At 44.5% G+C, this 27807-nt stretch overlaps 1 protein-coding gene and 1 long non-coding RNA gene across 4 annotated transcripts in view; one reads left to right on the forward strand and one right to left on the reverse strand.

The window, feature by feature from the left end:
* LOC118401753 (unconventional myosin-IXb-like) overlaps window positions 1–27807 on the forward strand; it is a 101185-nt gene that overhangs the window by 47760 nt on the left and 25618 nt on the right. For both annotated transcript variants that reach the window (XM_052476086.1, XM_052476085.1), the window contains exons 7-25: window positions 4885–5008; window positions 5329–5418; window positions 8105–8221; window positions 12247–12381; window positions 13253–13374; window positions 13857–13998; window positions 14226–14415; window positions 15572–15617; window positions 17113–17199; window positions 19771–19810; window positions 20055–20177; window positions 20445–20525; window positions 20694–20804; window positions 21094–21216; window positions 21467–21616; window positions 22534–22691; window positions 22811–23098; window positions 23822–24001; window positions 25663–25705. In XM_052476086.1, the coding sequence (XP_052332046.1) occupies window positions 4885–5008; window positions 5329–5418; window positions 8105–8221; window positions 12247–12381; window positions 13253–13374; window positions 13857–13998; window positions 14226–14415; window positions 15572–15617; window positions 17113–17199; window positions 19771–19810; window positions 20055–20177; window positions 20445–20525; window positions 20694–20804; window positions 21094–21216; window positions 21467–21616; window positions 22534–22691; window positions 22811–23098; window positions 23822–24001; window positions 25663–25705 (2350 nt within the window). The remainder of the gene's footprint in view (window positions 1–4884; window positions 5009–5328; window positions 5419–8104; window positions 8222–12246; window positions 12382–13252; window positions 13375–13856; window positions 13999–14225; window positions 14416–15571; window positions 15618–17112; window positions 17200–19770; window positions 19811–20054; window positions 20178–20444; window positions 20526–20693; window positions 20805–21093; window positions 21217–21466; window positions 21617–22533; window positions 22692–22810; window positions 23099–23821; window positions 24002–25662; window positions 25706–27807) is intronic.
* The window catches only part of LOC127910928 (uncharacterized), a 33698-nt gene continuing 27338 nt past the window's right edge, over window positions 21448–27807 (reverse strand). The window contains exon 4 of one of the 2 annotated variants that reach the window (XR_008076846.1): window positions 21448–21585. This is a non-coding gene — a long non-coding RNA (uncharacterized LOC127910928). The remainder of the gene's footprint in view (window positions 21586–27807) is intronic. The other variant, XR_008076847.1, reaches the window with a different exon arrangement.

The raw sequence follows: 27807 nt of genomic DNA on the forward strand, positions 1-27807 counted from the left end.
TTAAATGTAAATGTAAATGTATCTCTAGTATAACTCAGTTACTCACCTGTTAGAGGTATATCTCTAGTATAACTCAGTTACTCACCTGTTAGAGGTATATCTCTAGTATAACTCAGTTACTCACCTGTTAGAGGTATATCTCTAGTATAACTCAGTTACTCACCTGTTAGAGGTATATCTCTAGTATAACTCAGTTACTCACCTGTTAGAGGTATATCTCTAGTATAACTCAGTTACTCACCTGTTAGAGGTATATCTCTAGTATAACTCAGTTACTCACCTGTTAGAGGTATAACTCAGTTACTCACCTGTTAGAGGTATAACTCAGTTACTCACCTGTTAGAGGTATATCTCTAGTATAACTCAGTTACTCACCTGTTAGAGGTGTATCTCTAGTATAACTCAGTTACTCACCTGTTAGAGGTATAACTCAGTTACTCACCTGTTAGAGGTATAACTCAGTTACTCACCTGTTAGAGGTATATCTCTAGTATAACCCAGTTACTCACCTGTTAGAGGTGTATCTCTAGTATAACTCAGTTACTCACCTGTTAGAGGTATATCTCTAGTATAACTCAGTTACTCACCTGTTAGAGGTATAACTCAGTTACTCACCTGTTAGAGGTATAACTCAGTTACTCACCTGTTAGAGGTGTATCTCTAGTATAACTCAGTTACTCACCTGTTAGAGGTATAACTCAGTTACTCACCTGTTAGAGGTGTATCTCTAGTATAACTCAGTTACTCACCTGTTAGAGGTGTATCTCTAGTATAACTCAGTTACTCACCTGTTAGAGGTGTATCTCTAGTATAACTCAGTTACTCACCTGTTAGAGGTGTATCTCTAGTATAACTCAGTTACTCACCTGTTAGAGGTATATCTCTAGTATAACTCAGTTACTCACCTGTTAGAGGTATATCTCTAGTATAACTCAGTTACTCACCTGTTAGAGGTATATCTCTAGTATAACTTAGTTACTCACCTGTTAGAGGTATATCTCTAGTATAACTCAGTTACTCACCTGTTAGAGGTATATCTCTAGTATAACTCAGTTACTCACCTGTTAGAGGTATATCTCTAGTATAACTCAGTTACTCACCTGTTAGAGGTATAACTCAGTTACTCACCTGTTAGAGGTGTATCTCTAGTATAACTCAGTTACTCACCTGTTAGAGGTATATCTCTAGTATAACTCAGTTACTCACCTGTTAGAGGTATATCTCTAGTATAACTCAGTTACTCACCTGTTAGAGGTATATCTCTAGTATAACTCAGTTACTCACCTGTTAGAGGTGTATCTCTAGTATAACTCAGTTACTCACCTGTTAGAGGTATAACCCAGTTACTCACCTGTTAGAGGTATAACCCAGTTACTCACCTGTTAGAGGTATATCTCTAGTATAACTCAGTTACTCACCTGTTAGAGGTGTATCTCTAGTATAACTCAGTTACTCACCTGTTAGAGGTATAACTCAGTTACTCACCTGTTAGAGGTGTATCTCTAGTATAACTCAGTTACTCACCTGTTAGAGGTATATCTCTAGTATAACTTAGTTACTCACCTGTTAGAGGTATATCTCTAGTATAACTCAGTTACTCACCTGTTAGAGGTATATCTCTAGTATAACTCAGTTACTCACCTGTTAGAGGTATAACTCAGTTACTCACCTGTTAGAGGTATATCTCTAGTATAACTCAGTTACTCACCTGTTAGAGGTGTATCTCTAGTATAACTCAGTTACTCACCTGTTAGAGGTGTATCTTTATGTAATTATATTCTAGCTTGTGACTACCATTAATGCGATGACTGTTATTTTATCAAATCAATTAACTATTGTTTCTAATTATTACGAGATTAAATTAATCATGGAACAATTAACTCATTAGCAATCTTGGGGCACCACAGAAAAAGTTTGTTTTAATAAGTTACTGGTTTCCGAATTAACTCTGAATATATTGTTATCCTATTAGTTATCCATTCATTATTATTACCTCGTATCAGTCTCATTCTGAACCTTGTTGACTTCAAATCTGCACCCTAGTCTAAATGATGATTCAGCGATACACATTGGATTAATTATTTATTACCTAACTAACTAAATAATCACACAGAAATACATAAACACACACTCAGGATAGATTATATGTTGATTACTAACATAATGTAATGAAAAGTCCCTAGTGGACTAATCCAATATGAGGGCTTGGTACACAATGAAAAGGGAGGGGCATGTAAGGAGAGGGAGAGACAGAGTCAACTTATTGTACATACATGTGGAAGCTATGCTCATGGGAATATGAATACATTGCATATGAATGACCGCTCATTGAAGAATAATTGCAATGTGTATATATATATATATTTACACGTGTATGTCTTTGTCATCTCTCTGTTGAAATCACCCGGTCCGTCTGTGGAGAGTAGTTTGACAGAAGTCTCTGATTGTGTAAGTCTCTGGTTGTCCACCAGAGGTCACAATGTCCTCAGTTGTAGAAGTAGGCTTTCTTTGTTCAGGCAAGTGTTCGTTAGAATGGATATATCAGATGTTCCAAAGATTGTTTGAAAAGATCTTCCTGGTGTCTTTGGTCAAAGTTCTAGACTACTTTACATGCAGAGCTGCAGGCGGCGCGTGTCTTAGTCTATTCTTCTTCACTCGTCGAGTTACAGAGGGTTCTTGTAGTTTTAGACCATTTGTCACGTATTCAGCTCACTCTGCACGTATACATACTGGTCTAGCAGTTTTAAACCATTTTACACACCAGTAGCAACCCGGCAATGTACTGGTCTATATTTAAATTGCAACCATTTCAATGTGTAGCCATCGCTGCACGTTTTATGGTTTCTATGGTTGATTTTTCAGGGTCTAGCTAGAACCACTCTACACACCGGCAGCAAGCCGGCATGTTTTTGGTCTAATGATAATTTCATTAGCAGTGCTTTTATGCCCTTTCTTTGGAGGACGGTTCCATCACGTTGCCACAATGTTTGTGCTCACGTGGGCGTAGTTATTGACTTGAAAAACAATGATCTAATTTAGAAGACTAAAATAACATTTAATCTTCTCACAAATAGTTTCATATTTAATCATATCAGTTCCACAACATTTAGATGTAAATCTGATAACTGGGGCGTATACATTTGTGGAGTTACTGTTATTTAGTTATACCTACCTTAACCTCTCTGGTATATTTTCACTGGCCAAAATCCAGTGAAAATACAGAGCGCCAAATTCAAATAAATTACTATAAAAATTAAACTTTCGTGAAATCACTCTTGCAATATACCAAATTAAAGCTACACTTGTTGTGAATCCAGCCAACGTGTCAGATATCAAAAAGGCTTTTCGGCGAAAGCAAACAACGCTATTATCTGAGGATAGCACCCCAGTAAACAAAGAGAGAAAATAATATTTCAACCCTGCAGGCCCGACACAAAACGCAGAAATAAAGATCTATTTCATGCCTTACCTTTGACGAGCTTCTTCTGTTGGCACTCCAATACGTCCCATAACATCACAAATGGTCCTTTTGTTCGATTAATTACGTCCATATATATCCAAAATGTCAATTTATTTGGTGCGTTTGATCCAGAAAAAACACTGGTTCCAAGTCGTGCAACATGACTACAAAATGTCTCATAAGTTACCTGTACACTTTCAAACATGTCAAACTACTTTCCTAATACAACTTCAGTTTTTTTTAACATAAATAATCAATAAAATTGAAGACTGGATTATCTGTGTTCAATACCGAAGGGAAACGATGTGGAGCGAGCTTTTCAGGTCACACGCCTCTAACAAAGAGTACACTAGACTCGAGCCTCTTTCTGACCAGTGTTACTTCTTCATTTCTCAAAGAAAAAACCTCAACCAATTTCTAAACACTGTTGACATCCAGTGGAAGCGTTAGGAACTTCAGCAAAGACGATCCGAAATATAGATTCCCAATGAAAACCCATTGAAAAGTTACACTTAAGAGTGTTTTCTATCCAAATCTACTAATAATATGCATATCTTAGCTTCTGGGCTGAGTAGCAGGCTGTTTACTTTGGACACGCTTTTCATCCGGATGTGAAATACTGCCCCCTGTCCCCAAGAAGTTAATGATATCACAAAACAACAACTGATTTTACATGATTATTGTTTGAAGCCCCACCAACCATTTCTCACATAATTTGAGTGCAAAATATTGTTTCAATGTCCAACCTTTTGATGTTAAAGTTTTGGGGCAGAGTCTCTCTCTCTCTCTCTCTCTCTCTCTCTTTCTCTCTTTCTCATTCTCCTCCTTCTCCTTCTCTTTCTCTTTCTCTTTCTCCTTCTCTCTCTTCTCTCTCTTCTCTCTCTCTCTGTGTATTTGCATCGCGTGTGCAGTCCGGCGGTGTCAATTATGCTTCTGCTTTGAATTTATGGCCACTGTGTGTGAAGTAAATACGCTAGGCTAAAGGTTTCCATGACAACCTGTTTGCATAATGTGCTTTGTTTATTTGTAGCCATTTTTGGGGGTGTGGAATTGCATTAGTGCGACATTTGGGGGCTAATTAGGTAATTTCCCAGGTCTTGTCATTTTAAAATGTTTTCAGGAAATGTGAAGAGTGTTCCCGGGACAGTCTCAGGATCCCGGTTACCCATGTTAATCACTACTAGCCAGTGAGAGCAGTAAATACAATGGTATTGTGTCTTGTATGCTGTTGTGCAGCCTATGCTCTGTAATCCTGGGCACGTATTCACAAAGACTTTCAGAGCAGGAGTGCTGATCATTATTATTTAAAAGGCAAAACAGATGATCGTAGATCAGCGTTCCTACTCTGTCATGCTTTGTAAATATGGGCCCAGGTGTATTGGGCAGCCCAGGTGTATAGTGACCTAAATGTGTGTTACTTTTAGGATCTTCTCTGTGCTCTCTGCCATCCTGTACCTGGGCAACGTGACGTACAGCCAATCGGAAGACGGCCAGGGGCTGGAGGCGGGGCCAGCAGATGTCCTCTATACCCTGTCTGACCTCCTGGAGGTAGAGAAATACATCTACTTATTTTGCTGATGGATTTTGAGTAGTGTCTATTTATGACTATTTCAAATGGTCAAATAATGAATTCAGCATTAGCTGTTATTGATACTACATAATGAATTCAGCATTAGCTGTTATTGATACTACATAATGGCGCCTTATTGAATTTGAAAACAAACCATATTTGTCTCGTCTGCTCAAGCTAGAGCAATCAGTCAATCAATATCTTCATTATATCACCTGTTCAAGCTAATGGACCACCTGTACACCGTCTGCTCTGTTCCTATAGGTCGAACCGCTGACAGTCTGCTCTGTTCCTATAGGTCAAACAGGAGTTGCTGGTGGAGGCTTTGACGAAGAGGAAACTAATGATGGCCAACAACACCGTAGTTCTACACTACACTCTCGATGAGGTAGGGGTTCTAACATCACATGACAGGGGAAACTCCAATCTGTTGCCATAGCTACCACCTGAAGATTTTTGACATGCCATTTAGCAGAGACTTTTATCCAAACTGACTTAGTCATGGGGGATACACTCAGGTCATGTATGGGCAGAGAAACTTGGACTTATGCGGCTCTTGTTGGCTTGGCAGACCTATTTGTGGTGTTATCCTATAGGCCACAAGTATTTAGATTGTCCTTCCTAGGCTGTAACTATGTTGTTGTTTTTGTTGTTGTTGTCCTTCCAAGGCTGTGACTATGTTGTTGTTGTCCTTCCTAGGCTGTGACTATGTTGTTGTTGTCCTTCCTAGGCTGTAACTATGTTGTTGTTGTCCTTCCTAGGCTGTGACTATGTTGTTGTTGTCCTTCCTAGGCTGTAACTATGTTGTTGTTGTTGTCCTTCCTAGGCTGTAACTATGTTGTTGTTGTCTTTCCTAGGCTGTAACTATGTTGTTGTTGTCCTTCCTAGGCTGTAACTATGTTGTTGTTGTCTTTCCTAGGCTGTAACTATGTTGTTGTTGTCCTTCCTAGGCTGTAACTATGTTGTTGTCCTTCCTAGGCTGTAACTATGTTGTTGTTGTCTTTCCTAGGCTGTAACTATGTTGTTGTTGTCCTTCCTAGGCTGTAACTATGTTGTTGTTGTTGTCCTTCCTAGGCTGTAACTATGTTGTTGTTGTCCTTCCTAGGCTGTAACTATGTTGTTGTTGTCCTTCCTAGGCTGTAACTATGTTGTTGTTGTCTTTCCTAGGCTGTAACTATGTTGTTGTTGTCCTTCCTAGGCTGTAACTATGTTGTTGTTGTTGTCCTTCCTAGGCTGTAACTATGTTGTTGTTGTTGTCCTTCCTAGGCTGTAACTATGTTGTTGTTGTCCTTCCTAGGCTGTAACTATGTTGTTGTTGTCCTTCCTAGGCTGTAACTATGTTGTTGTTGTCCTTCCTAGGCTGTAACTATGTTGTTGTTGTCCTTCCTAGGCTGTAACTATGTTGTTGTTGTCCTTCCTAGGCTGTAACTATGTTGTTGTTGTCTTTCCTAGGCTGTAACTATGTTGTTGTTGTCTTTCCTAGGCTGTAACTATGTTGTTGTTGTCCTTCCTAGGCTGTAACTATGTTGTTGTTGTCCTTCCTAGGCTGTAACTATGTTGTTGTTGTCCTTCCTAGGCTGTAACTATGTTGTTGTTGTCCTTCCTAGGCTGTAACTATGTTGTTGTTGTTGTCCTTCCTAGGCTGTAACTATGTTGTTGTTGTCCTTCCTAGGCTGTAACTATGTTGTTGTTGTCCTTCCTAGGCTGTAACTATGTTGTTGTTGTTGTCCTTCCTAGGCTGTAACTATGTTGTTGTTGTTGTCCTTCCTAGGCTGTAACTATGTTGTTGTTGTTGTCCTTCCTAGGCTGTAACTATGTTGTTGTTGTTGTCCTTCCTAGGCTGTAACTATGTTGTTGTTGTTGTCCTTCCTAGGCTGTAACTATGTTGTTGTTGTTGTCCTTCCTAGGCTGTGACTATGTTGTTGTTGTCCTTCCTAGGCTGTGACTATGTTGTTGTTGTCCTTCCTAGGCTGTAACTATGTTGTTGTTGTCCTTCCTAGGCTGTAACTATGTTGTTGTTGTCTTTCCTAGGCTGTAACTATGTTGTTGTTGTTGTCCTTCCTAGGCTGTAACTATGTTGTTGTTGTCCTTCCTAGGCTGTAACTATGTTGTTGTTGTCCTTCCTAGGCTGTAACTATGTTGTTGTTGTCCTTCCTAGGCTGTAACTATGTTGTTGTTGTCTTTCCTAGGCTGTAACTATGTTGTTGTTGTTGTCCTTCCTAGGCTGTAACTATGTTGTTGTTGTCTTTCCTAGGCTGTAACTATGTTGTTGTTGTTGTCCTTCCTAGGCTGTAACTATGTTGTTGTTGTTGTCCTTCCTAGGCTGTAACTATGTTGTTGTTGTCTTTCCTAGGCTGTAACTATGTTGTTGTTGTCCTTCCTAGGCTGTAACTATGTTGTTGTTGTCCTTCCTAGGCTGTAACTATGTTGTTGTTGTCCTTCCTAGGCTGTAACTATGTTGTTGTTGTCTTTCCTAGGCTGTAACTATGTTGTTGTTGTTGTCCTTCCTAGGCTGTAACTATGTTGTTGTTGTCTTTCCTAGGCTATGACTATGTTGTTGTTGTTGTTGTTGTTGTTGTTGTTGTTGTCCTTCCTAGGCTATGACTATGTTGTTGTTGTCCTTCCTAGGCTGTAACTATGTTGTTGTTGTTGTCCTTCCTAGGCTGTAACTATGTTGTTGTTGTTGTCCTTCCTAGGCTGTGACTATGTTGTTGTTGTTGTCTTTCCTAGGCTGTAACTATGTTGTTGTTGTTGTCCTTCCTAGGCTGTAACTATGTTGTTGTCTTTCCTAGGCTGTAACTATGTTGTTGTTGTCCTTCCTAGGCTGTAACTATGTTGTTGTTGTCCTTCCTAGGCTGTAACTATGTTGTTGTTGTCCTTCCTAGGCTGTAACTATGTTGTTGTTGTCCTTCCTAGGCTGTAACTATGTTGTTGTTGTCCTTCCTAGGCTGTAACTATGTTGTTGTTGTCCTACCTAGGCTGTAACTATGTTGTTGTTGTTGTCCTTCCTAGGCTGTAACTATGTTGTTGTTGTCCTTCCTAGGCTGTAACTATGTTGTTGTTGTCCTACCTAGGCTGTGACAGCACGGGACTCGATGGCCAAGTCTCTGTACAGCTCTCTGTTTGATTGGATCATCCTGCACATCAACCACGCTCTGCTCAACAGACGAGACATGGAGGAGGCCGTCTCTGTAAGACAACCATTCACTGTACTAACCCTAACCCAGAGACAACCCGTCACTGTACGAACCCTAACTCCGAGACAACCATTCACTTTACTAACCCACAGACAACCCGTCACTGTACGAACCCTAACTCCGAGACAACCATTCACTGTACTAACCTAGAGACAACCCGTCACTGTACTAACCTAGAGACAACCCGTCACTGTACTGACCCAGAGACAACACGCCACTGTACTGACCCAGAGACAACCCGCCACTGTACTGACCCAGAGACAACCCATCACTGTACTGACCCAGAGACAACCCGTCACTGTACTAACCCAGAGACAACCCGTCAGTCACTGTACTGACCCAGAGACAACCCGTCACTGTACTGACCCAGAGACAACCCGTCACTGTACTGACCCAGAGACAACCCGTCACTGTACTGACCCAGAGACAACCCGTCACTGTACTGACCCAGAGACAACCCGTCACTGTACTGACCCAGAGACAACCCGTCACTGTACTGACCCAGAGACAACCCGTCACTGTACTGACCCAGAGACAACCCGCCACTGTACTGACCCAGAGACAACCCATCACTGTACTGACCCAGAGACAACCCGTCACTGTACTAACCCAGAGACAACCCGTCAGTCACTGTACTGACCCAGAGACAACCCGTCACTGTACTGACCCAGAGACAACCCGTCACTGTACTGACCCAGAGACAACCCGTCACTGTACTGACCCAGAGACAACCCGTCACTGTACTGACCCAGAGACAACCCGTCACTGTACTGACCCAGAGACAACCCGTCATTGTACTGACCCAGAGACAACCCGTCACTGTACCGACCCAGAGACAACCCATCACTGTACTGACCCAGAGACAACCCGTCACTGTACTAACCCAGAGACAACCCGTCAGTCACTGTACTGACCCAGAGACAACCCGTCACTGTACTGACCCAGAGACAACCCGTCACTGTACTGACCCAGAGACAACCCGTCACTGTACTGACCCAGAGACAACCCGTCACTGTACTGACCCAGAGACAACCCGTCATTGTACTGACCCAGAGACAACCCGTCACTGTACCGACCCAGAGACAACCCATCACTGTACTGACCCAGAGACAACCCATCACTGTACTGACCCAGAGACAACCCGTCACTGTACTGACCCAGAGACAACCCGTCACTGTACTGACCCAGAGACAACCCGTCACTGTACTGACCCAGAGACAACCCATCAATGTACTGACCCAGAGACAACCCGTCACTGTACTAACCCAGAGACAACCCGTCACTGTACTAACCCTAACCCAGAGACAACCCGTCACTGTACTGACCCAGAGACAGCCCGTCACTGTACTTACCCAGAGACAACCCGTCAGTCACTGTACTAACCCAGAGACAACCCATCACTGTACTAACCCTAACCCAGAGACAACCCGTCACTGTACTGACCCAGAGACAACCCGCCACTGTACTGACCCAGAGACAACCCGTCACTGTACTGACCCAGAGACAACCCGTCACTGTACTGACCCAGAGACAACCCGTCACTGTACTGACCCAGAGACAACCCGTCACTGTACTGACCCAGAGACAACCCATCACTGTACTAACCCAGAGACAACCCATCACTGTACTAACCCAGAGACAACCCGTCACTGTACTAAACCAGAGACAACCCGCCACTGTACTGACCCAGAGACAACCCGCCACTGTACTGACCCAGAGACAACCCGCCACTGTACTGACCCAGAGACAACCCGCCACTGTACTGACCCAGAGACAACCCGCCACTGTACTGACCCAGAGACAACCCGCCACTGTACTGACCCAGAGACAACCCGCCACTGTACTGACCCAGAGACAACCCGTCACTGTGCTAACCCAGAGACAACCCGTCACTGTACTAACCCAGAGACAACCCATCACTGTACTAACCCAGAGACAACCCGTCACTGTACTAAACCAGAGACAACCCGTCACTGTACTAACCCTAACCCAGAGACAACCCGTCACTGTACTAACCCTAACCCAGAGACAACCCATCACTGTACTGACCCAGAGACAACCCATCACTGTACTAACCCTAACCCAGAGACAACCCATCACTGTACTAACCCTAACCCAGAGACAACCCATCACCGTACTGACCCAGAGACAACCCGTCACTGTACTGACCCAGAGACAACCCGTCACTGTACTGACCCAGAGACAACCCGTCACTGTACTGACCCAGAGACAACCCGTCACTGTACTGACCCAGAGACAACCCGTCACTGTACTAACCCAGAGACAACCCGTCACTGTACTGACCCAGAGACAACCCGTCACTGTACTGACCCAGAGACAACCCGTCACTGTACTGACCCAGAGACAACCCGTCACTGTACTAACCCAGAGACAACCCGTCACTGTACTGACCCAGAGACAACCCGTCACTGTGCTGACCCAGAGACAACCCGTCACTGTGCTAACCCAGAGACAACCCGTCACTGTACTAACCCAGAGACAAACCATCACTGTACTAACCCTAACCCAGAGACAACGCGTCACTGTGCTAACCCAGAGACAACCCGTCACTGTACTAACCCTAACCCAGAGACAACCCGTTACTGTACTAGCCCAGAGACAACCCATCACTGTACTAACCCTAACCCAGAGACAACCCGTCACTGTACTAAACCAGAGACAACCCGTCACTGTACTGACCCAGAGACAACCCATCACTGTACTAACCCTAACCCAGAGACAACCCATCACTGTACTAACCCTAACCCAGAGACAACCCATCACTGTACTGACCCAGAGACAACCCGTCACTGTGCTAACCCAGAGACAACCCGTCACTGTACTAACCCTAACCCAGAGACAACCCGTCACTGTACTAACCCAGAGACAACCCATCACTGTACTAACCCTAACCCAGAGACAACCCGTCACTGTACTAAACCAGAGACAACCCGTCACTATACTAACCCTAACCCAGAGACAACCCATCACTGTACTAACCCTATCCCAGAGACAACCCATCACTGTACTAACCCTAACCCAGAGACAACCCATCACTGTACTAACCCTAACCCAGAGACAACCCATCACTGTACTGACCCAGAGACAACCCATCACTGTACTGACCCAGAGACAACCCGTCACTGTACTGACCCAGAGACAACCCGTCACTGTACTGACCCAGAGACAACCCGTCACTGTACTAACCCAGAGACAACCCGTCACTGTACTGACCCAGAGACAACCGTCACTGTGCTAACCCAGAGACAATCCGTCACTGTACTAACCCAGAGACAACCCATCACTGTACTAACCCTAACCCAGAGACAACCCGTCACTGTACTAAACCAGAGACAACCCGTCACTGTACTAACCCTATCCCAGAGACAACCCATCACTGTACTACCCCTAACCCAGAGACAACCCATCACTGTACTAACCCTAACCCAGAGACAACCCATCACTGTACTAACCCTAACTCAGAGACAACCCATCACTGTACTAACCCTAAACCAGAGACAACCCATCACTGTACTGACCCAGAGACAACCCATCACTGTACTGACCCAGAGACAACCCGTCACTGTACTGACCCAGAGACAACCCGTCACTGTACTGACCCAGAGACAACCCGTCACTGTACTAACCCAGAGACAACCCGTCACTGTACTAACCCAGAGACAACCCGTCACTGTACTAACCCAGAGACAACCCATCACTGTACTAACCCAGAGACAACCCATCACTGTACTAACCCCAACCCTAACCTTAACCCTTTCGCTTCACATTCTGTAACGATCACTTCCAGTCAAAACCGCTGCCTCGCCAATTGTTTGACAAACTTTCACTGCAGATAAAACCAAGGTATTAGTAAGAGGGAGTGGTACAGAAGCACTGCTGTGTGACACACGGCCCAGGAGAGGAGAAAAATCAACACAACGAATTCATGACAGAATTCAGCTCAATCAATTGCATTTCAAATATTAATATTATGAATATTATTGTTTGTTTTGTTCCAGTGTTTGTCTATAGGTATCCTGGATATATTTGGTTTTGAGGACTTCCAGACGAACAGCTTTGAACAGTTCTGTATTAACTACTCCATCGAGAAAGTTCACTATTACTTTCATCAGCATGTCTTCACGCTGGAGCAGGTGAATTCTATACACTACTAGTAAACCCTTTACCACACCCCTTAAAGGGTACGTTAATGTAGTCTTTTCCCCTGGGTGATCAATAAAGCATCTATATATTTGTACACTCATTCATCCATCTATTCACTCATCCATCCATCCACCCACCCCTTCATTCCTTCACTTATCCATCTATCCATCCATCCATCCATCCATCCACCCACCTGTTCATTCCTTCACTCATCCATCCACCCATTAATTAATTCACCCACTCATCCATCCATCCACCCATCCATCCATTCATTCCTTCACTCATCCATCCATCCACCCACCTGTTCATTCCTTCACTCATCCATCCATCCATCCACCCACCTGTTCATTCCTTCACTCATCCATCCATCCACCCACCCGTTCATTCCTTCACTCATCCATCCATCCACCCACCTGTTCATTCCTTCACTCATCCATCCATCCACCCGTTCATTCCTTCACTCATCCATCCATCCACCCATCCATCCCTTCAGTCATCCATCTACCCATCCATCCCTTCAGTCATCCATCCACTCATCTATTCCTTCACTCATCCATCCACTCATCCATCCACTCATCCACCACCCATTCATCCCTTCAGTCATCCATCTACCCATCCATCCCTTCAGTCATCCATCTACCCATCCATCCATCTATCCATCCACCCATCCATTCCTTCACTCATCCATCCCTTCAGTCATCCATCTATCCATCCACCCATCCATTCATCCCTTCAGTCATCCATCCACCCGTTCATCCCTTCAGTCATCCATCCACCCGTTCATCCCTTCAGTCATCCATCCACCCGTTCATCCCTTCAGTCATCCATCCACCCATTAATTTGTTCATCCATGTATTCCAGGAGGAGTACCAGGCAGAAGGGATCAGCTGGAGTCCCATTGACTACAAAGACAACCTGGGCTGTATCCATCTGATCAGCCAGAAACCCACTGGACTGTTCCACATACTGGATGAGGAGAGCAAGTAGGTCTAGAAGGAGGGCCCAGAGTTTTACAAGTCAGGTCACATGGTTGTATCTCAATAGGCTGTAGTTACATCCTCTCCTTGTTTTAAACCTTTATCAGCACTGATCGAGAGGAAGTGGAGAGGTGAAAAGAAGCTTACTGGTTTGGCTTCCTGTCTAGCTTTTTACCCAGCTAGGTATTTACAGTTCAGTTTTGAGATTCATTTAACAGTCTGTCCTCTCTCTCTCTCTCTCTCTCTCTCTCTCTCTCTCTCTCTCTCTCTCTCTCTCTCTCTCTCTCTCTCTCTCTCTCTCTCTCTCTCTCTCTCTCTCTCTCTCTCTCTCTCTGTCTCTCTGTCTCTGTCTCTGTCTCTGTCTCTGTCTCTGTCTCTGTCTCTGTCTCTGTCTCTGTCTCTGTCTCTGTCTCTGTCTCTGTCTCTGTCTCTCTCTGTCTCTGTCTCTGTCTCTGTCTCTGTCTCTGTCTCTCTCTCCATGTCCTCAGTCTCTCCCAGTCCACAGACAACACCCTGTTGGAGAAGTTCAAGCAGCTGCATCATGATAACCCGTACTTTGTCCCCACCGCGGTGATGGAACCAGCCTTCATCATACAACACTTTACTGGGACCATCAAGTACCAGATTAAGGTAGGGATATAAACCAAGGATGTACATATTCTGTACATGAATATTTATGTCATGTAGTACAGCTCTGTCTACACGTGACACTGCCAACTGCCCTTCTCCTAACCCCCCCCCTCTCTCTCTCTCCTCCCCTTTTCCCCCTCTCTCTTTTCCCCTCCCTCTCTCTCCTCCTCTCTTCCCCCCTCCCCCTCCCTCTTCATTTCTCCTCTTCCTCTCCTCCTCTCTGTCAGGATTTCCGGGAGAAGAACACGGACCACATGCGTCCGGAGATCGTGTCGTTACTACGCAGCAGTCAGCGGGCGTTCATGCGTCAGCTGATCGGGTCAGATCCTGTGGCCTTTTTCCGATGGGGAATCCTCCGATCCACCATACACATCATAGCAGTCTTCAAGGAGGCCGGACGCCGCCGTGCAGCCGCAGGTACACTACTTTTTAAGGACATTTACCCTCTCTCCTTGACTTGTCCAATCAGAGCTTTTCAGGGCTTTTCTTCATGACATGAACCAAGCCAGGGGAAAGTCTGGACCATATTCATTAGTGTATAAGTAGCCTGTAATTAGCCAACAGTTTCTTTTTCCTAGTCAGGTTGAGATGGTTGTGACTTGCCACACTAACGTATGGAGATGATGATGAGGATGGTTAACATGATGATGGTGATGATGAGGATGGTTAACATGATGATGGTGATGATGAGGATGGTTAACATGTTCAGGATGATGGTTAACATGTTGAGGATGATGGTTAACATGATGAGGATGGTGGTTAACATGATGAGGATGATGGTTAACATGGTGATGGTTAGCATGATGATGATGGTTAACATGATGATGAGGATGATGGTTAACATGATGAAGATGATGGTTAACATGATGAGGATGATGGTTAACATGATGAGGATGATGGTTAACATGATGATGAGGATGATGGTTAACATGTTGAGGATGATGGTTAACATGTTGAGGATGATGGTTAACATGTTGAGGATGATGGTTAACATGTTCAGGATGATGGTTAACATGTTGAGGATGATGGTTAACATGATGAGGATGGTGGTTAACATGATGAGGATGATGGTTAACATGATGAGGATGATGGTTAACATGATGATGAGGATGGTGGTTAACATGATGATGAGCATGGTGGTTAACATGATGATGGTTAACATGATGATGAGGATGATGGTTAACATGATGATGAGGATGATGGTTAACATGATGAGGATGATGGTTAACATGATGATGGTTAACATGATGATGAGGATGATGGTTAACATGATGAGGATGATGGTTAACATGATGAGGATGATGGTTAACATGTTGAGGATGATGGTTAACATGATGAGGATGATGGTTAACATGATGAGGATGATGGTTAACATGATGATGAGGATGATGGTTAACATGATGATGAGGATGATGGTTAACATGATGAGGATGATGGTTAACATGATGATGGTTAACATGATGATGAGGATGATGGTTAACATGATGAGGATGATGGTTAACATGATGATGGTTAACATGATGATGAGGATGATGGTTAACATGGAGAGGCCTGTGTTCTGTGTACTCCACAGGGGAACTGAAGAGGAGACCCATCTTGGCTCTACAGAGACTGGCCAGGTAGGAGAGAGTTACCAGTTAACCCCGGGTGGTAGGAGAGAGTTACCAGTTACCCCAGGGTGGTAGGAGAGACTTACCAGATACCCCAGGGTGGTAGGATAGACTTACCAGATACACCTGGGTAGTAGGAGAGAGTTACCAGTTACCCCCGGGTGGTAGGAGAGAGTTAGTTACCAGTTACCCCAGGGTGGTAGGAGAGAGTTACCAGATACACCTGGGTGGTAGGAGAGAGTAACCAGTTACCCCCGGGTGGTAGGAAAGAGTAACCAGTTACCCCCGGGTGGTAGGAGAGACTTACCAGATACCCCAGGGTGGTAGGAGAGACTTACCAGATACCCCAGGGTGGTAGGAGAGAGTTACCAGTTACCCCAGGGTGGTAGGAGAGACTTCCCAGATACACCTGGGTGGTAGGAGAGACTTACTAGGTACCCCAGGGTGGTAGGAGAGACCAGATACCCCAGGGTGGTAGGAGAGACTTACCAGGTACCCCAGGGTGGTAGGAGAGACTTACCAGGTACCCCAGGGTGGTAGGAGAGACTTACCAGGTACCCCAGGGTGGTAGGAGAGACTTACCAGGTACCCCAGGGTGGTAGGAGAGACTTACCAGGTACCCCAGGGTGGTAGGAGAGACTTACCAGGTACCCCAGGGTGGTAGGAGAGACTTACCAGGTACCCCAGGGTGGTAGGAGAGACTTACCAGATACACCTGGGTGGAGAGACTTACCACATACCCCAGGGTGGTAGGAGAGACTTACCAGGTACCCCAGGGTGGTAGGAGAGACTTACCAGGTACCCCAGGGTGGTAGGAGAGACTTACCAGGTACCCCAGGGTGGTAGGAGAGACTTACCAGGTACCCCAGGGTGGTAGGAGAGACTTACCAGGTACCCCAGGGTTGTAGGAGAGACTTACCAGATACACCTGGGTGGAGGGAGAGACTTACCACATACCCCAGGGTGGAGGGAGAGACTTACCAGATACACCATGTTGGAGGGAGAGACTTACCAGATACACCATGTTGGAGGGAGAGACTTACCACGTACCCCAGGTTGGAGGGAGAGACTTACCACGTACCCCAGGTTGGAGGGAGAGACTTACCACATACCCCAGGTTGGAGGGAGAGACTTACCACATACACCAGGTTGGAGGGAGAGACTTACCACATACACCAGGTTGGAGGGAGAGACTTACCACGTACCCCAGGTTGGAGGGAGAGACTTACCACATACCCCAGGTTGGAGGGAGAGACTTACCACATACCCCAGGTTGGAGGGAGAGACTTACCACATACCCCAGGTTGGAGGGAGAGACTTACCACATACCCCAGGTTGGAGGGAGAGACTTACCACATACCCCAGGTTGGAGGGAGAGACTTACCACATACCCCAGGGATGGCTAATCTTATCCACAGAGGACTGGTGTGGATGCAGGCTTCTGTTCCAGCCAAGCAATAACACACCTGATTCAACTAAACTAATCCTTCTTCTCCATCCACAGCTCCCGGCTGGACTTCTCATTTGACCGGTCTGATGACCACCCTCTGGAGGTGTTAGAGGACATTTTCGTCAGCTATGAGAACAGGAAGTAAGTGGGAATGGTGTGAATGCAGGACGCAGGTTGTTGAGGGAATGTTACATACTGTACTGCGTACATTTTGAACTTCAGTATTTTCAAAAAGAACCCTGCTGATAGCTAGTCTGCTGTAACCAAGTCTATCATTGTCCCGACGTAAATACAGTTGCCTTCAGAAAGTATTCACACCCCTTGACGTTTTTCTACATTTTATTTTTACAAAGTTGAAAATGGATTTAACTGTTATTGTTTTGATGATCTACACAAAATACTCTGTAATGTCAAAGTGGAGGAACAAAAAATAAAAATAAATGTCTAATATCTTGATTTAGATAAGTGTTCAACCCCCTGAGTTAATACATCACTGTTGGTGTCGATTAGAGCTGTGAGTGTTTCTGGGTAAGTCTCTGAGAGTGATTAGAGCTGTGAGTGTTTCTGGGTAAGTCTCTGAGAGTGATTAGAGCTGTGAGTGTTTTTGGGTAAGTCTCTGAGAGTGATTAGAGCTGTGAGTGTTTCTGGGTAAGTCTCTGAGAGTGATTAGAGCTGTGAGTGTTTCTGGGTAAGTCTCTGAGAGTGATTAGAGCTGTGAGTGTTTCTGGGTAAGTGTCTGAGAGTGATTAGAGCTGTGAGTGTTTCTGGGTAAGTCTCTGAGTGTGATTAGAGCTGTGAGTGTTTCTGGGTAAGTCTCTGAGAGTGATTAGAGTTGTGAGTGTTTCTGGGTAAGTCTCAGTGATTAGAGCTGTGAGTGTTTCTGGGTAAGTCTCTAGGAGTGATTAGAGCTGTGAGTGTTTCTGGGTAAGTCTTTGAGAGTGATTAGAGCTGTGAGGCTTTCTGGGTAAGTCTCTGAGAGTGATTAGAGCTGTGAGGCTTTCTGGGTAAGTCCCTGAGTGTGATTAGATCTGTGAGGCTTTCTGGGTAAGTCCCTGAGTGTGATTAGAGCTGTGAGGCTTTCTGGGTAAGTCTCAGAGTGATTAGAGCTGTGAGGCTTTCTGGGTAAGTCTCTGAGAGTGATTAGAGCTGTGAGGCTTTCTGGGTAAGTCTCTGAGAGTGATTAGAGCTGTGAGGCTTTCTGGGTAAGTCTCTGAGAGTGATTAGAGCTGTGAGGCGTTCTGGGTAAGTCTCTGAGAGTGAGTAGAGCTGTGAGGCTTTCTGGGTAAGACCCTGAGCGCTTTCCACATCTGGATTGTGCAACATTTGCCCATTTATTATTTTCACAATTTTTCAAGCTGAACCAGGTTTTCCTCTAGGATTTTCCCTGTGCTGAACTTCATTCCGTTTATTCTTTATCCTGAAAAACTCCCCAGTCCTTAATGATTACAAGCATAACATGATGCAGCCACAACTATGCTTGAAAATATCAAGTTGTGGTACTCAGTAATGTGTTGTATTGGATTTGGCCAAAACATAACACTTTGTATTCAGGACAAATAGTTTATTATTTTGCCAATTTTTTGCAGTATTACTTTACTGCCTTGTTGTAAACAGGATGCATGTTTTAGAATATTTTGATTCTGTACAGGCTAACTTCTTTTCACTCTATCATTTAGGTTAGTATTGTGGAGTAACTACAATGTTGTTGATGAATCCTCAGGTTTCTCCTATCACAGCCATTAAATCAAATCAAATTGATTTATATAGCCCTTCGTACATCAGCTGATATCTCAAAGTGCTGTACAGAAACCCAGCCTAAAACCCCAAACACTTTTAAAGTCACCATTGGTGAAATCCCTGAACAGTTTCCTTCCTCTCCGGCAACTGAGTTATGAAGAACGCCTGTATCTTTGTAGTGACTGGGTGTATTGATACACCATCCAAGGTGTAATTAATAACTTCACCATGCTCAAAGGGATATTCAATGTCGGCCTCTTTAAAAATATATATATATATTCTTCATGAGGCACTGAAAAACCTCCCTGGTCTTTGTGGTTGAATCTGTGTTTGAAATTCACTACTCGACTGACAGCACCTTAAATATAATTGTATGTGTGGGGGTACAGAGATGAGGTAGTCATTCAAAATTATTATGTGACTTGTTAAGCAAATTTTTACTGCTGAACTTATTTAGGCTTGCCCTCACAAAGGTGTTGAATACTTATTAACTCAAGACATTTCACCTTTTCATTTAAAAAAAAAAATTGTAAACATTTCTAGGGGCGGCAGGGTAGCCTAGTGGTTAGAGCGTTGGACTAGTAACCGAAAGGTTGCAAGTTCAAATCCCCGAGCTGACAAGGTACAAATCTGTTGTTCTGCCCCTGAACAGGCAGAATCAAATTCACCCAATGTTCCTAGGCCGTCATTGAAAATAAGAATTTGTTCTTAACTGACTTGCCTAGTAAAATAAAGGTAAAATAAAAAAAAACATAATTCCATTTTAACATTATTGTGTGTGTGTGGCCAATGACGACCAAAAAATCTACACGTAAATGTAATTTAAAAAAATAAAAGTTTAATTCAGACTGTCACACAACAAAAGGTGTAGAAAGTCCAGGGCTGTGAATACTTTCTGAAACCACTGGTCCTTGTCCTTCATCTTTGGCTGGGAAACACAGTTTACCTCCATCTCTCTGTCTTCTCTCCACATAGAAAGACCAAAGGCAGCAAGCGCAAACAGCTCATTCCCAAGGTAATGTATTAGTAGTGGACTTTATCAAAAAGGGATCGATGGGTTTATATTACTGCACTTTTACCTGGGGCCAGGAGTCTTTCCTGGTATGGTTCACGTAGACAGGAAAACCTCATGGCCTTGTCTGTAACCATATTACAACACTATGTCATTGCAGTGCAGGTGTGATTTGATTTGATTAATTTGATTCAAATCAAGCTTTATTTATTTTTTGGTTGGTTGATTGACGTGTGTTGTTCCACAGAATCTGATGAACTCCCGGTCCCTGAAGCACATAGTGGGTCTGACGCGCCACAACCTCACCCCTCGCTCTCTGCTCCACCCACACCCGAGGAAGCAACCGTCCAGCATCAGCGCTCAGTTCCAGGTCTGCTTCCCCAACACAGACACGCAGGCACACTCACTCACTCGCTCGCTCGCTCACACACACACACACACACACACACACACACACACACACACACACACACACACACACACACACACACCCCCCTACTAGCCTGATCAGAATAGAGTAGCGTGGTGTGTGTGTATATCACTTCAAATCCATTAAAGATCACTAATGGGAGCAGCAAACAGCGCGTGGCGCCTCCGTTAACTCTGCTTTCTGGCGTGATGCGATGTTGTTCTGCAGGCGTCTCTCAATCAGCTGCTGGAGACTGTGGGGAGAGCAGAGCCTTTCTTCATCCACTGTATTCGTTCCAATGCCGAGAAGGTAGGATCACATGTGTGCTCTGTACGTAGGACAATAGTGTTTTACACATTGGTCATTTGGCAGACGCTGATATCCAGAGAGACCTCGGGTCAGTTTTGATGACAGAATTAGTATCACTTTAATGCATTTACTGATGTAACTGTGTGTGTGTGTGTGTGTTCCTTATAGAAGGAGATGCTGTTTGACGACGCTCTAGTTTTACAGCAGATGAGGTACACGGGCATGTTGGAGACGGTACGCATCAGGAAATCTGGCTACAATGCCAAGTTCACCTTTAAGGTAGGATACACCAACAGCACTGTACAAATGAATGAGCAAATGTCTAAGTCTGACCTAATACATATGAAGGGTACCGAACCACTAAATGAGCACAGATACTAAGCCATCAGATCCGTCATGCTGCTGCCGTTCTCTAAAACAAAACTTTTTGAGGTTTTGAGAGCTGGATATAAGAGTGTGTATAAAAAGCAAACCCTGATTGTCTAAAAGGTCATGCTTATTGTTTATTGAGTCATTTTGAGAAGAGATGGCCACATTAGATGCAGTGATTGATGGTGTGTTGATGTAGGAGTTCCTAGAGAGGTTTAAAGTGTTGCTGCCAAAAGAAGCCACCTCGGCACCGAAGGACATAGCGAGCCTGCTGCAGAAGATGGGCCTGGGACAGAGCACATACCAGATTGGGAAAACTAAGGTAACACTTCTTGGCCCCATATAAAAACATCATAACACTAATACTACATAAATACATTTGATTTGTTATAGCACTTTTTCAAGAACGGAAAGTACTTTACATATCCCAAATGACGACATCACGACGACATCATCATTACAACAACATAACAACATTCAAGTAGCCAAGGAAGACTGAATAAAAAGTTTTTTAAAAATCCAACAGTAAAAGGGAAAGGAGTCCAGTGTAAATGTCTTCATCCCTCCCCCAGGTGTTCCTAAAGGAGAGGGAGAGGCAGCATCTGCAGGACACCCTGAACAAGGAAGTGATGCGTCACATCGTCATCCTCCAGCGCTGGTTCAGGGCCTGTCTGATCAGGAGACACTTCCTCTGCAAGAAAGATGCTGCCATCAGAATACAGGTTAGTACCTATATGGTAGAGACATGATCATTCATGTAGCTATGGAAACCATGATCATACTGGTAGCTATGGAAACCATTGTCATACAGGTAACTATGGCAGAAACCATGGTCATACAGGAAGCTATGGTAGAAACCATGGTCATACAGGTAGCTATGGAAACCATGATCACACAGGTAGCTATGGAAACCATGATCATATAGGTAGCTATGGAAACCATGATCATACAGGTAGCTATGGAAACCATGATCATACAGGTAGCTATGGAAACCATGGTCATACAGGTAGCTATGGAAACCATGATCATACAGGTAGCTATGGAAACCATGGTCATACAGGTAGCTATGGAAACCATGATCATACAGGTAGCTATGGAAACCATGATCATACAGGTAGCTATGGAAACCATGGTCATACAGGTAGCTATGGAAACCATGATCATACAGGTAGCTATGGAAACCATGATCATACAGGTAGCTATGGAAACCATGATCATACAGGTAGCTATGGAAACCATGATCATACAGGTAGCTATGGAAACCATGATCATACAGGTAGCTATGGAAACCATGATCATACAGGTAGCTATGGAAACCATGATCATACAGGTAGCTATGGAAACCATGATCATACAGGTAGCTATGGAAAACATGATCATACAGGTAGCTATGGAAAACATTATCATACAGGTAGCTATTGCTTAAAACCATAACAATGTGTACAGGGCCTATCCCAGGTCTAGTAAAATAGTATTGTATTTGGGTATTTCCAGAGAGCGCTGTATGATAAATTCTCCCTGGGTTATGTCCCTGTGTGATAAGGGTAAGATTCATGTTTTTTGTACAATGGTGCAGCTATTGTGTCCTAGCTGAATTTCCCTACAGAGACAATAAAGTTGATCTCATCTTCTCCTCTAGCGATGTTGGCTGGCGTTCCGAGCGGACAACAGGTGCCTTGCGGCCACAGTGATCCAGGCGGCATGGAGAGGTTCTCAGGAGAGGACAGACTACTTGAGAATGAGGAACAGCGTCAAGAAAATGCAGGCACTGATCAGGAACAAACAAGGTCCAGACAGGTACTAAGACTTTATGTATTTGTCTAACTTACTAATGGACAATAAAAGTTGAAGAACTTTAAACTTCAGGGCCCTGAGTTTTTTAACTGACCAGGACAAATGTCTGGCCCTACTTCTAGCACTAAGGCTGAGGGAGAGAAGCCCGCCACGCCTCCCCAGCTCCCTCCCAAAACGCAGTCCAAGCTTCAGTACCAAACCCAGCACCAGAGAAACCTGGAGAGGACGGAGCTGAGGAGGAGGCAGCACAGTGAGGAACACGGTCCCTACAGAAGCCCCGAGACAGGCCCAGAAGTCAATGGACAGAAGGCCGCCCAGAGGAACACCGAGATGGAGAAGAGAGAGGGAAGAGGCTCTCCACCTCCCCTCAACAGACCTCTCTCCTTCCCGCTAGATGCCAAGGCTGGCAGGTACTGTATGTTACACTCCCATTCCTCACCTCTCTCCCGCTCACCCCATTCTTCACCACTTACCTCTCCACTGTGGTAGCTGATGTGTGGTGAGCTTTCAGGCACTAGCATTCTTACCTTAATACCAACGCACCTGTAGCATACACTATTTGGCATGAAGGATATTTTAAGAGCGCAGACAGCCACTCATCATTTCTAGAGCTTTAAGGCACAAAATGGCTGCCATGGCATCATTCAGGTGGGTGTCGGCTACTTATTGGTAGAGGATGAGTGAGCTCTCATCCCCACCACCAATACAATGTAAAGCGCTTTGATCACCTGCTGGAAAAGTGGTATATAAATTATATTATTACACAATGTAAACTGAATGCTGATTGGCTGACAGCCATGGTATATCAGACCGTATACCACGGGTATGACAAAACATTTATTTTTATCTGCTCTAATTTACATTGATAACCAGTTTATAATAGCAATAAGGCACCTCAGGGGTTTGTGTTATATGGCTAATATACAATGGCACTCCGTGTTGCGTCGTGCTAAGATCGGCCCTTAGCCGTGGTATATTGGCCATATACCACACCCTCTTGGGTCTTACTGCTTAAATGTAAAGAGCTTTGAGCACCTGCCGGTAAAGTGGTATAAAAATGTATTATTATACAATGTAAAGTGCTTTGCTAGGTGGAAAAGCACTATAAAAATCCATCTGATGTTTCTTAACAGGGATGGAGAGGGGGAGTCAACCAGCCCCTCCCATCACACAGGCTCACTGAAGGGCTGCTCCACCTTGGAGGACAGTAAGGAGCGTGCTGAGGGATGGAATGTGAGCAGGAGGGAGGGAGGACACCAGGAAGACCCCCGCGCTGAGGTCCAGCGACCCAGGAATATGGAGGGGTTGCTGTGGTATGTTATGTCATGTTACGATAATGACATGTCATGTTACGATAATGATATGTCATGATACGATAATGATATGTCATGTTACGATAATGATATGTCATGTTACGATAATGATATGTCATGATACAGTAATGATATGTCATGATACGATAATGATATACCATGATACGATAATGATATGTCATGTTACGATAGTGATATGTCATGTTACGATAGTGATATGTCATGTTACGATTATGATAATGATATGTCATGTTGCGATAATGATATGTCATGTTACGATAATGATATGTCATGTTACGATAGTGATATGTCATGTTACGATAGTGATATGTCATGTTACGATAGTGATATGTCATGCTACGATAGTGATATGATAATGATATGTCATGTTGCGATAATGATATGGTAATGATATGTCACGATAATGATATGTCATGTCACGATAATGATATGTCCATTGGTGTAGCGGAAAGAGTAAACATGATTTACATACTTTAGAAGAAAAAAAATGTTTACCCAGCTTTTGCGGAAATCATCTTTGCCAGTACAGCAAGCGGTGCTTTATTCACTGCGATCAGCGTTTACCCACCTGTTTTCTTACCACTACGTCACTGGTTATGTCATGTCTTAGTATTTCTCTTAACTCTACCTGTTAGGACCTTTTCAATGTCCTCTTGATATGATCTTGAATAAGTAGCCAGATATACTCTCATTGGCCAGTTTATTAGGTACACCCAACTAGTACCGGGTCGGACCCCCTTTTGCCTCCAGAACAGTCTGAATTCTTTGGGGAATGGAAATGTTGCTCAATTGGTATCAAGGGACCTAACGTGTGCCATGGAAACATTTCCCACACCATTACACCACCAGCCTGTACCGTTGACACCTGGCAGGATGTGGTCATGGACTCGTGCTGCTTACGCCAAATCCTGACTCTGCCATCAGCATGACGCAACAGGAACTGGGATTCATCGGACCGGGCAATGTTTTTCCACTCCTCAATTGTCCATTGGTGGTGTTTCTGTGCCCACTGGAGCAGCTTCTTCTTGTTTTTAGCTGATAGGAGTGGAACCTGATGTGGTCGTCTGCTACAAATAGCCAATCCGTGACAAGGACCGACAAGTTGTGTGTTCCGAGATGCCGTTCTGCGCACCACTGTTATACTGCGACGTTGTTTGTCTGTTTGTGGCCCTCCTGTTAGCTTGAACGATTCTTGCCATTCTCTTTCGACCTCTCATCAACGAACTGTTTTCACCCACAGGACTGCCGCTGATTGGATGGTTTTTGTTTGTCACACCATTCTTGGTAAACCTTAGACACTGTCGTGCGTGAAAAGCCCAGGAGGCCAGACGTTTCTGAGATACTGGCACCGACGATCATACCACGCTCAATGACGCTTCGGTCACTCGTTTTGCCCATCTTAACATTCAAATTGAACAGTAACTGAAGGCTTCTATGCCTGTCTACGGCTTTATATAGCAAGCCACGGCCACGTGACTCACTGTCTGTAGGAGCGAACCATTTTCGTGAATGGGTGGGGTACCTAATAAACTGGCCACTGAGTTTCCCCATTCTCTGATTGTACTTTCATCAATATATTATTGATATTTCTGGAATTCTAACAAAGAGTTTACAGTTCACATTTCTCTCTGAAAACTCAGGAACTCTGGGTCGGTGTCAGACAGCTCTCCCATCGCTACTGAGGTACTGTTTTCTCATTCTGGGGTACTGTTTTTCTCATTCCGAGGTACTATTTTCTCATTCCGGGGTACTGTTTTCTCATTCTTGGGTACTGTTTTCTCATTCCGGGGTACTGTTTTCTCATTCTTGGGTACTGTTTTCTCATTCTGAGGTACTGTTTTCTCATTCTGAGGTAGTTTTTCTCATTCCGAGGTACTGTTTTCTCATTCTGGGGTACTGTTTTCTCATTCTGGGGTACTGTTTTCTCATTCCGAGGTACTGTTTTCTCATTCAAGGGTACTGTTTTCTCATTCCGGGGTACTGTTTTCTCGTTCCGAGGTACTGTTTTCTCATTCCGAGGTACTGTTTTCTCATTCCGAGGTACTGTTTTCTCATTCCGAGGTACTGTTTTCTCATTCCGAGGTACTGTTTTCTCATTCCGAGGTACTGTTTTCTCATTCCGAGGTACTGTTTTCTCATTCCGAGGTACTGTTTTCTCATTCCGGGTTACTGTTTTCTCATTCCGAGGTACTGTTTTCTCATTCCGGGTTACTGTTTTCTCATTCCGAGGTACTGTTTTCTCATTCCGAGGTACTGTTTTCTCATACTGTCATAACTCTGCTCACTATTACATCATTACATGTCACATCTCTGCATATCACATATCACAAAAATGTAGGACCAAACACACATCATGACAAGAGACACCACAGCATTGCGTAGAGAGACACCACAACATGGCATATCACATCTCTACGACTCACATCTCTAGATGTCACATCTCTAGATGTCACGTCTCTACGACTCACATCTCTAGATGTCACATCTCTACGACTCACATCTCTAGATGTCACACCTACACAGGGAGCTAAGATGCTACGGAAAGGGCTACTGTATGTGAAGTGTTATGTCTAAACATGCTACTGATGTTGACACAACCTTGGATGGATAGAACCCACTCTTCAGCTGGTCAGTAGGATGGATAGAACCCACTCTTCAGCTGGTCAGTAGGATGGATAGAACCCACTCTTCAGCTGGTCAGTAGGATGGATAGAACCCACTCTTCAGCTGGTCAGTAGGATGGATAGAACCCACTCTTCAGCTGGTCAGTAGGATGGATAGAACCCACTCTTCAGCTGGTCAGTAGGATGGATAGAACCCACTCTTCAGCTGGTCAGTAGGATGGATAGAACCCACTCTTCAGCTGGTCAGTAGGATGGATAGAACCCACTCTTCAGCTGGTCAATAGGATGGATAGAACCCACTCTTCAACTGGTCAGTAGGATGGATAGAACCCACTCTTCAGCTGGTCAGTAGGATGGATAGAACCCACTCTTCAGCTGGTCAGTAGGATGGATAGAACCCACTCTTCAGCTGGTCAGTAGGATGGATAGAACCCACTCTTCAGCTGGTCAGTAGGATGGATAGAACCCACTCTTCAGCTGGTCAGTAGGATGGATAGAACCCACTCTTCAGCTTGTCACAATGTTGAGGAGAGACAGAGCTCTCTGTCGGGAGAAGGACGGGGGAGGAGAGAGAGACAGCGCTCTCTTTAGGGAGAAGGAAGGTGGAGGAGAGACAGAGCTCTCTGGAGGGGGAGGAGAGACAGAGCTCTTTGGAGGGGGAGGAGAGACAGCTCTCTGTAGGGAGAAGGAAGGGGGAGGAGAGACAGAGCTCTCTGTAGGGAGAAGGAGAGACAGAGCTCTCTGTATAGAGAAGGAGAGACAGAGCTTTCTGTATGGAGAAGGAGAGACAGAGAGCTCTCTGTATAGAGAAGGAGAGACAGAGCTTTCTGTATGGAGAAGGAGAGACAGGGCTTTCTGTAGGGAGAAGGAAGGGGGAGGAGAGACTGTATTGTGCTAAGGATCTGGTGGCTGTTGCCGGGCCTGGGATTTATGTGCTACTACTACCCCTACAGACGCTGGGGAAAGGGGATGATCTGAAAACAAACTTCTCTGTTATTAAAGTGATAGTGCAACATTTTTGCACTAAAACCCAGTTTCACCTGATCCTTGACAAAATGTTGCACTGTCCCTTTTAATAGTTTTCTTTCTAGGCACCAACACTCTCCACGTGTTACCTGTTAATAACGACCCACCTGATTGGCCCCCAGCATGGCTGTGTTG

The sequence above is a fragment of the Oncorhynchus keta genome, chromosome 23 (genome assembly GCF_023373465.1).
Source record: "Oncorhynchus keta strain PuntledgeMale-10-30-2019 chromosome 23, Oket_V2, whole genome shotgun sequence".
In the NCBI taxonomy this organism is placed as follows: domain Eukaryota; kingdom Metazoa; phylum Chordata; class Actinopteri; order Salmoniformes; family Salmonidae; genus Oncorhynchus; species Oncorhynchus keta.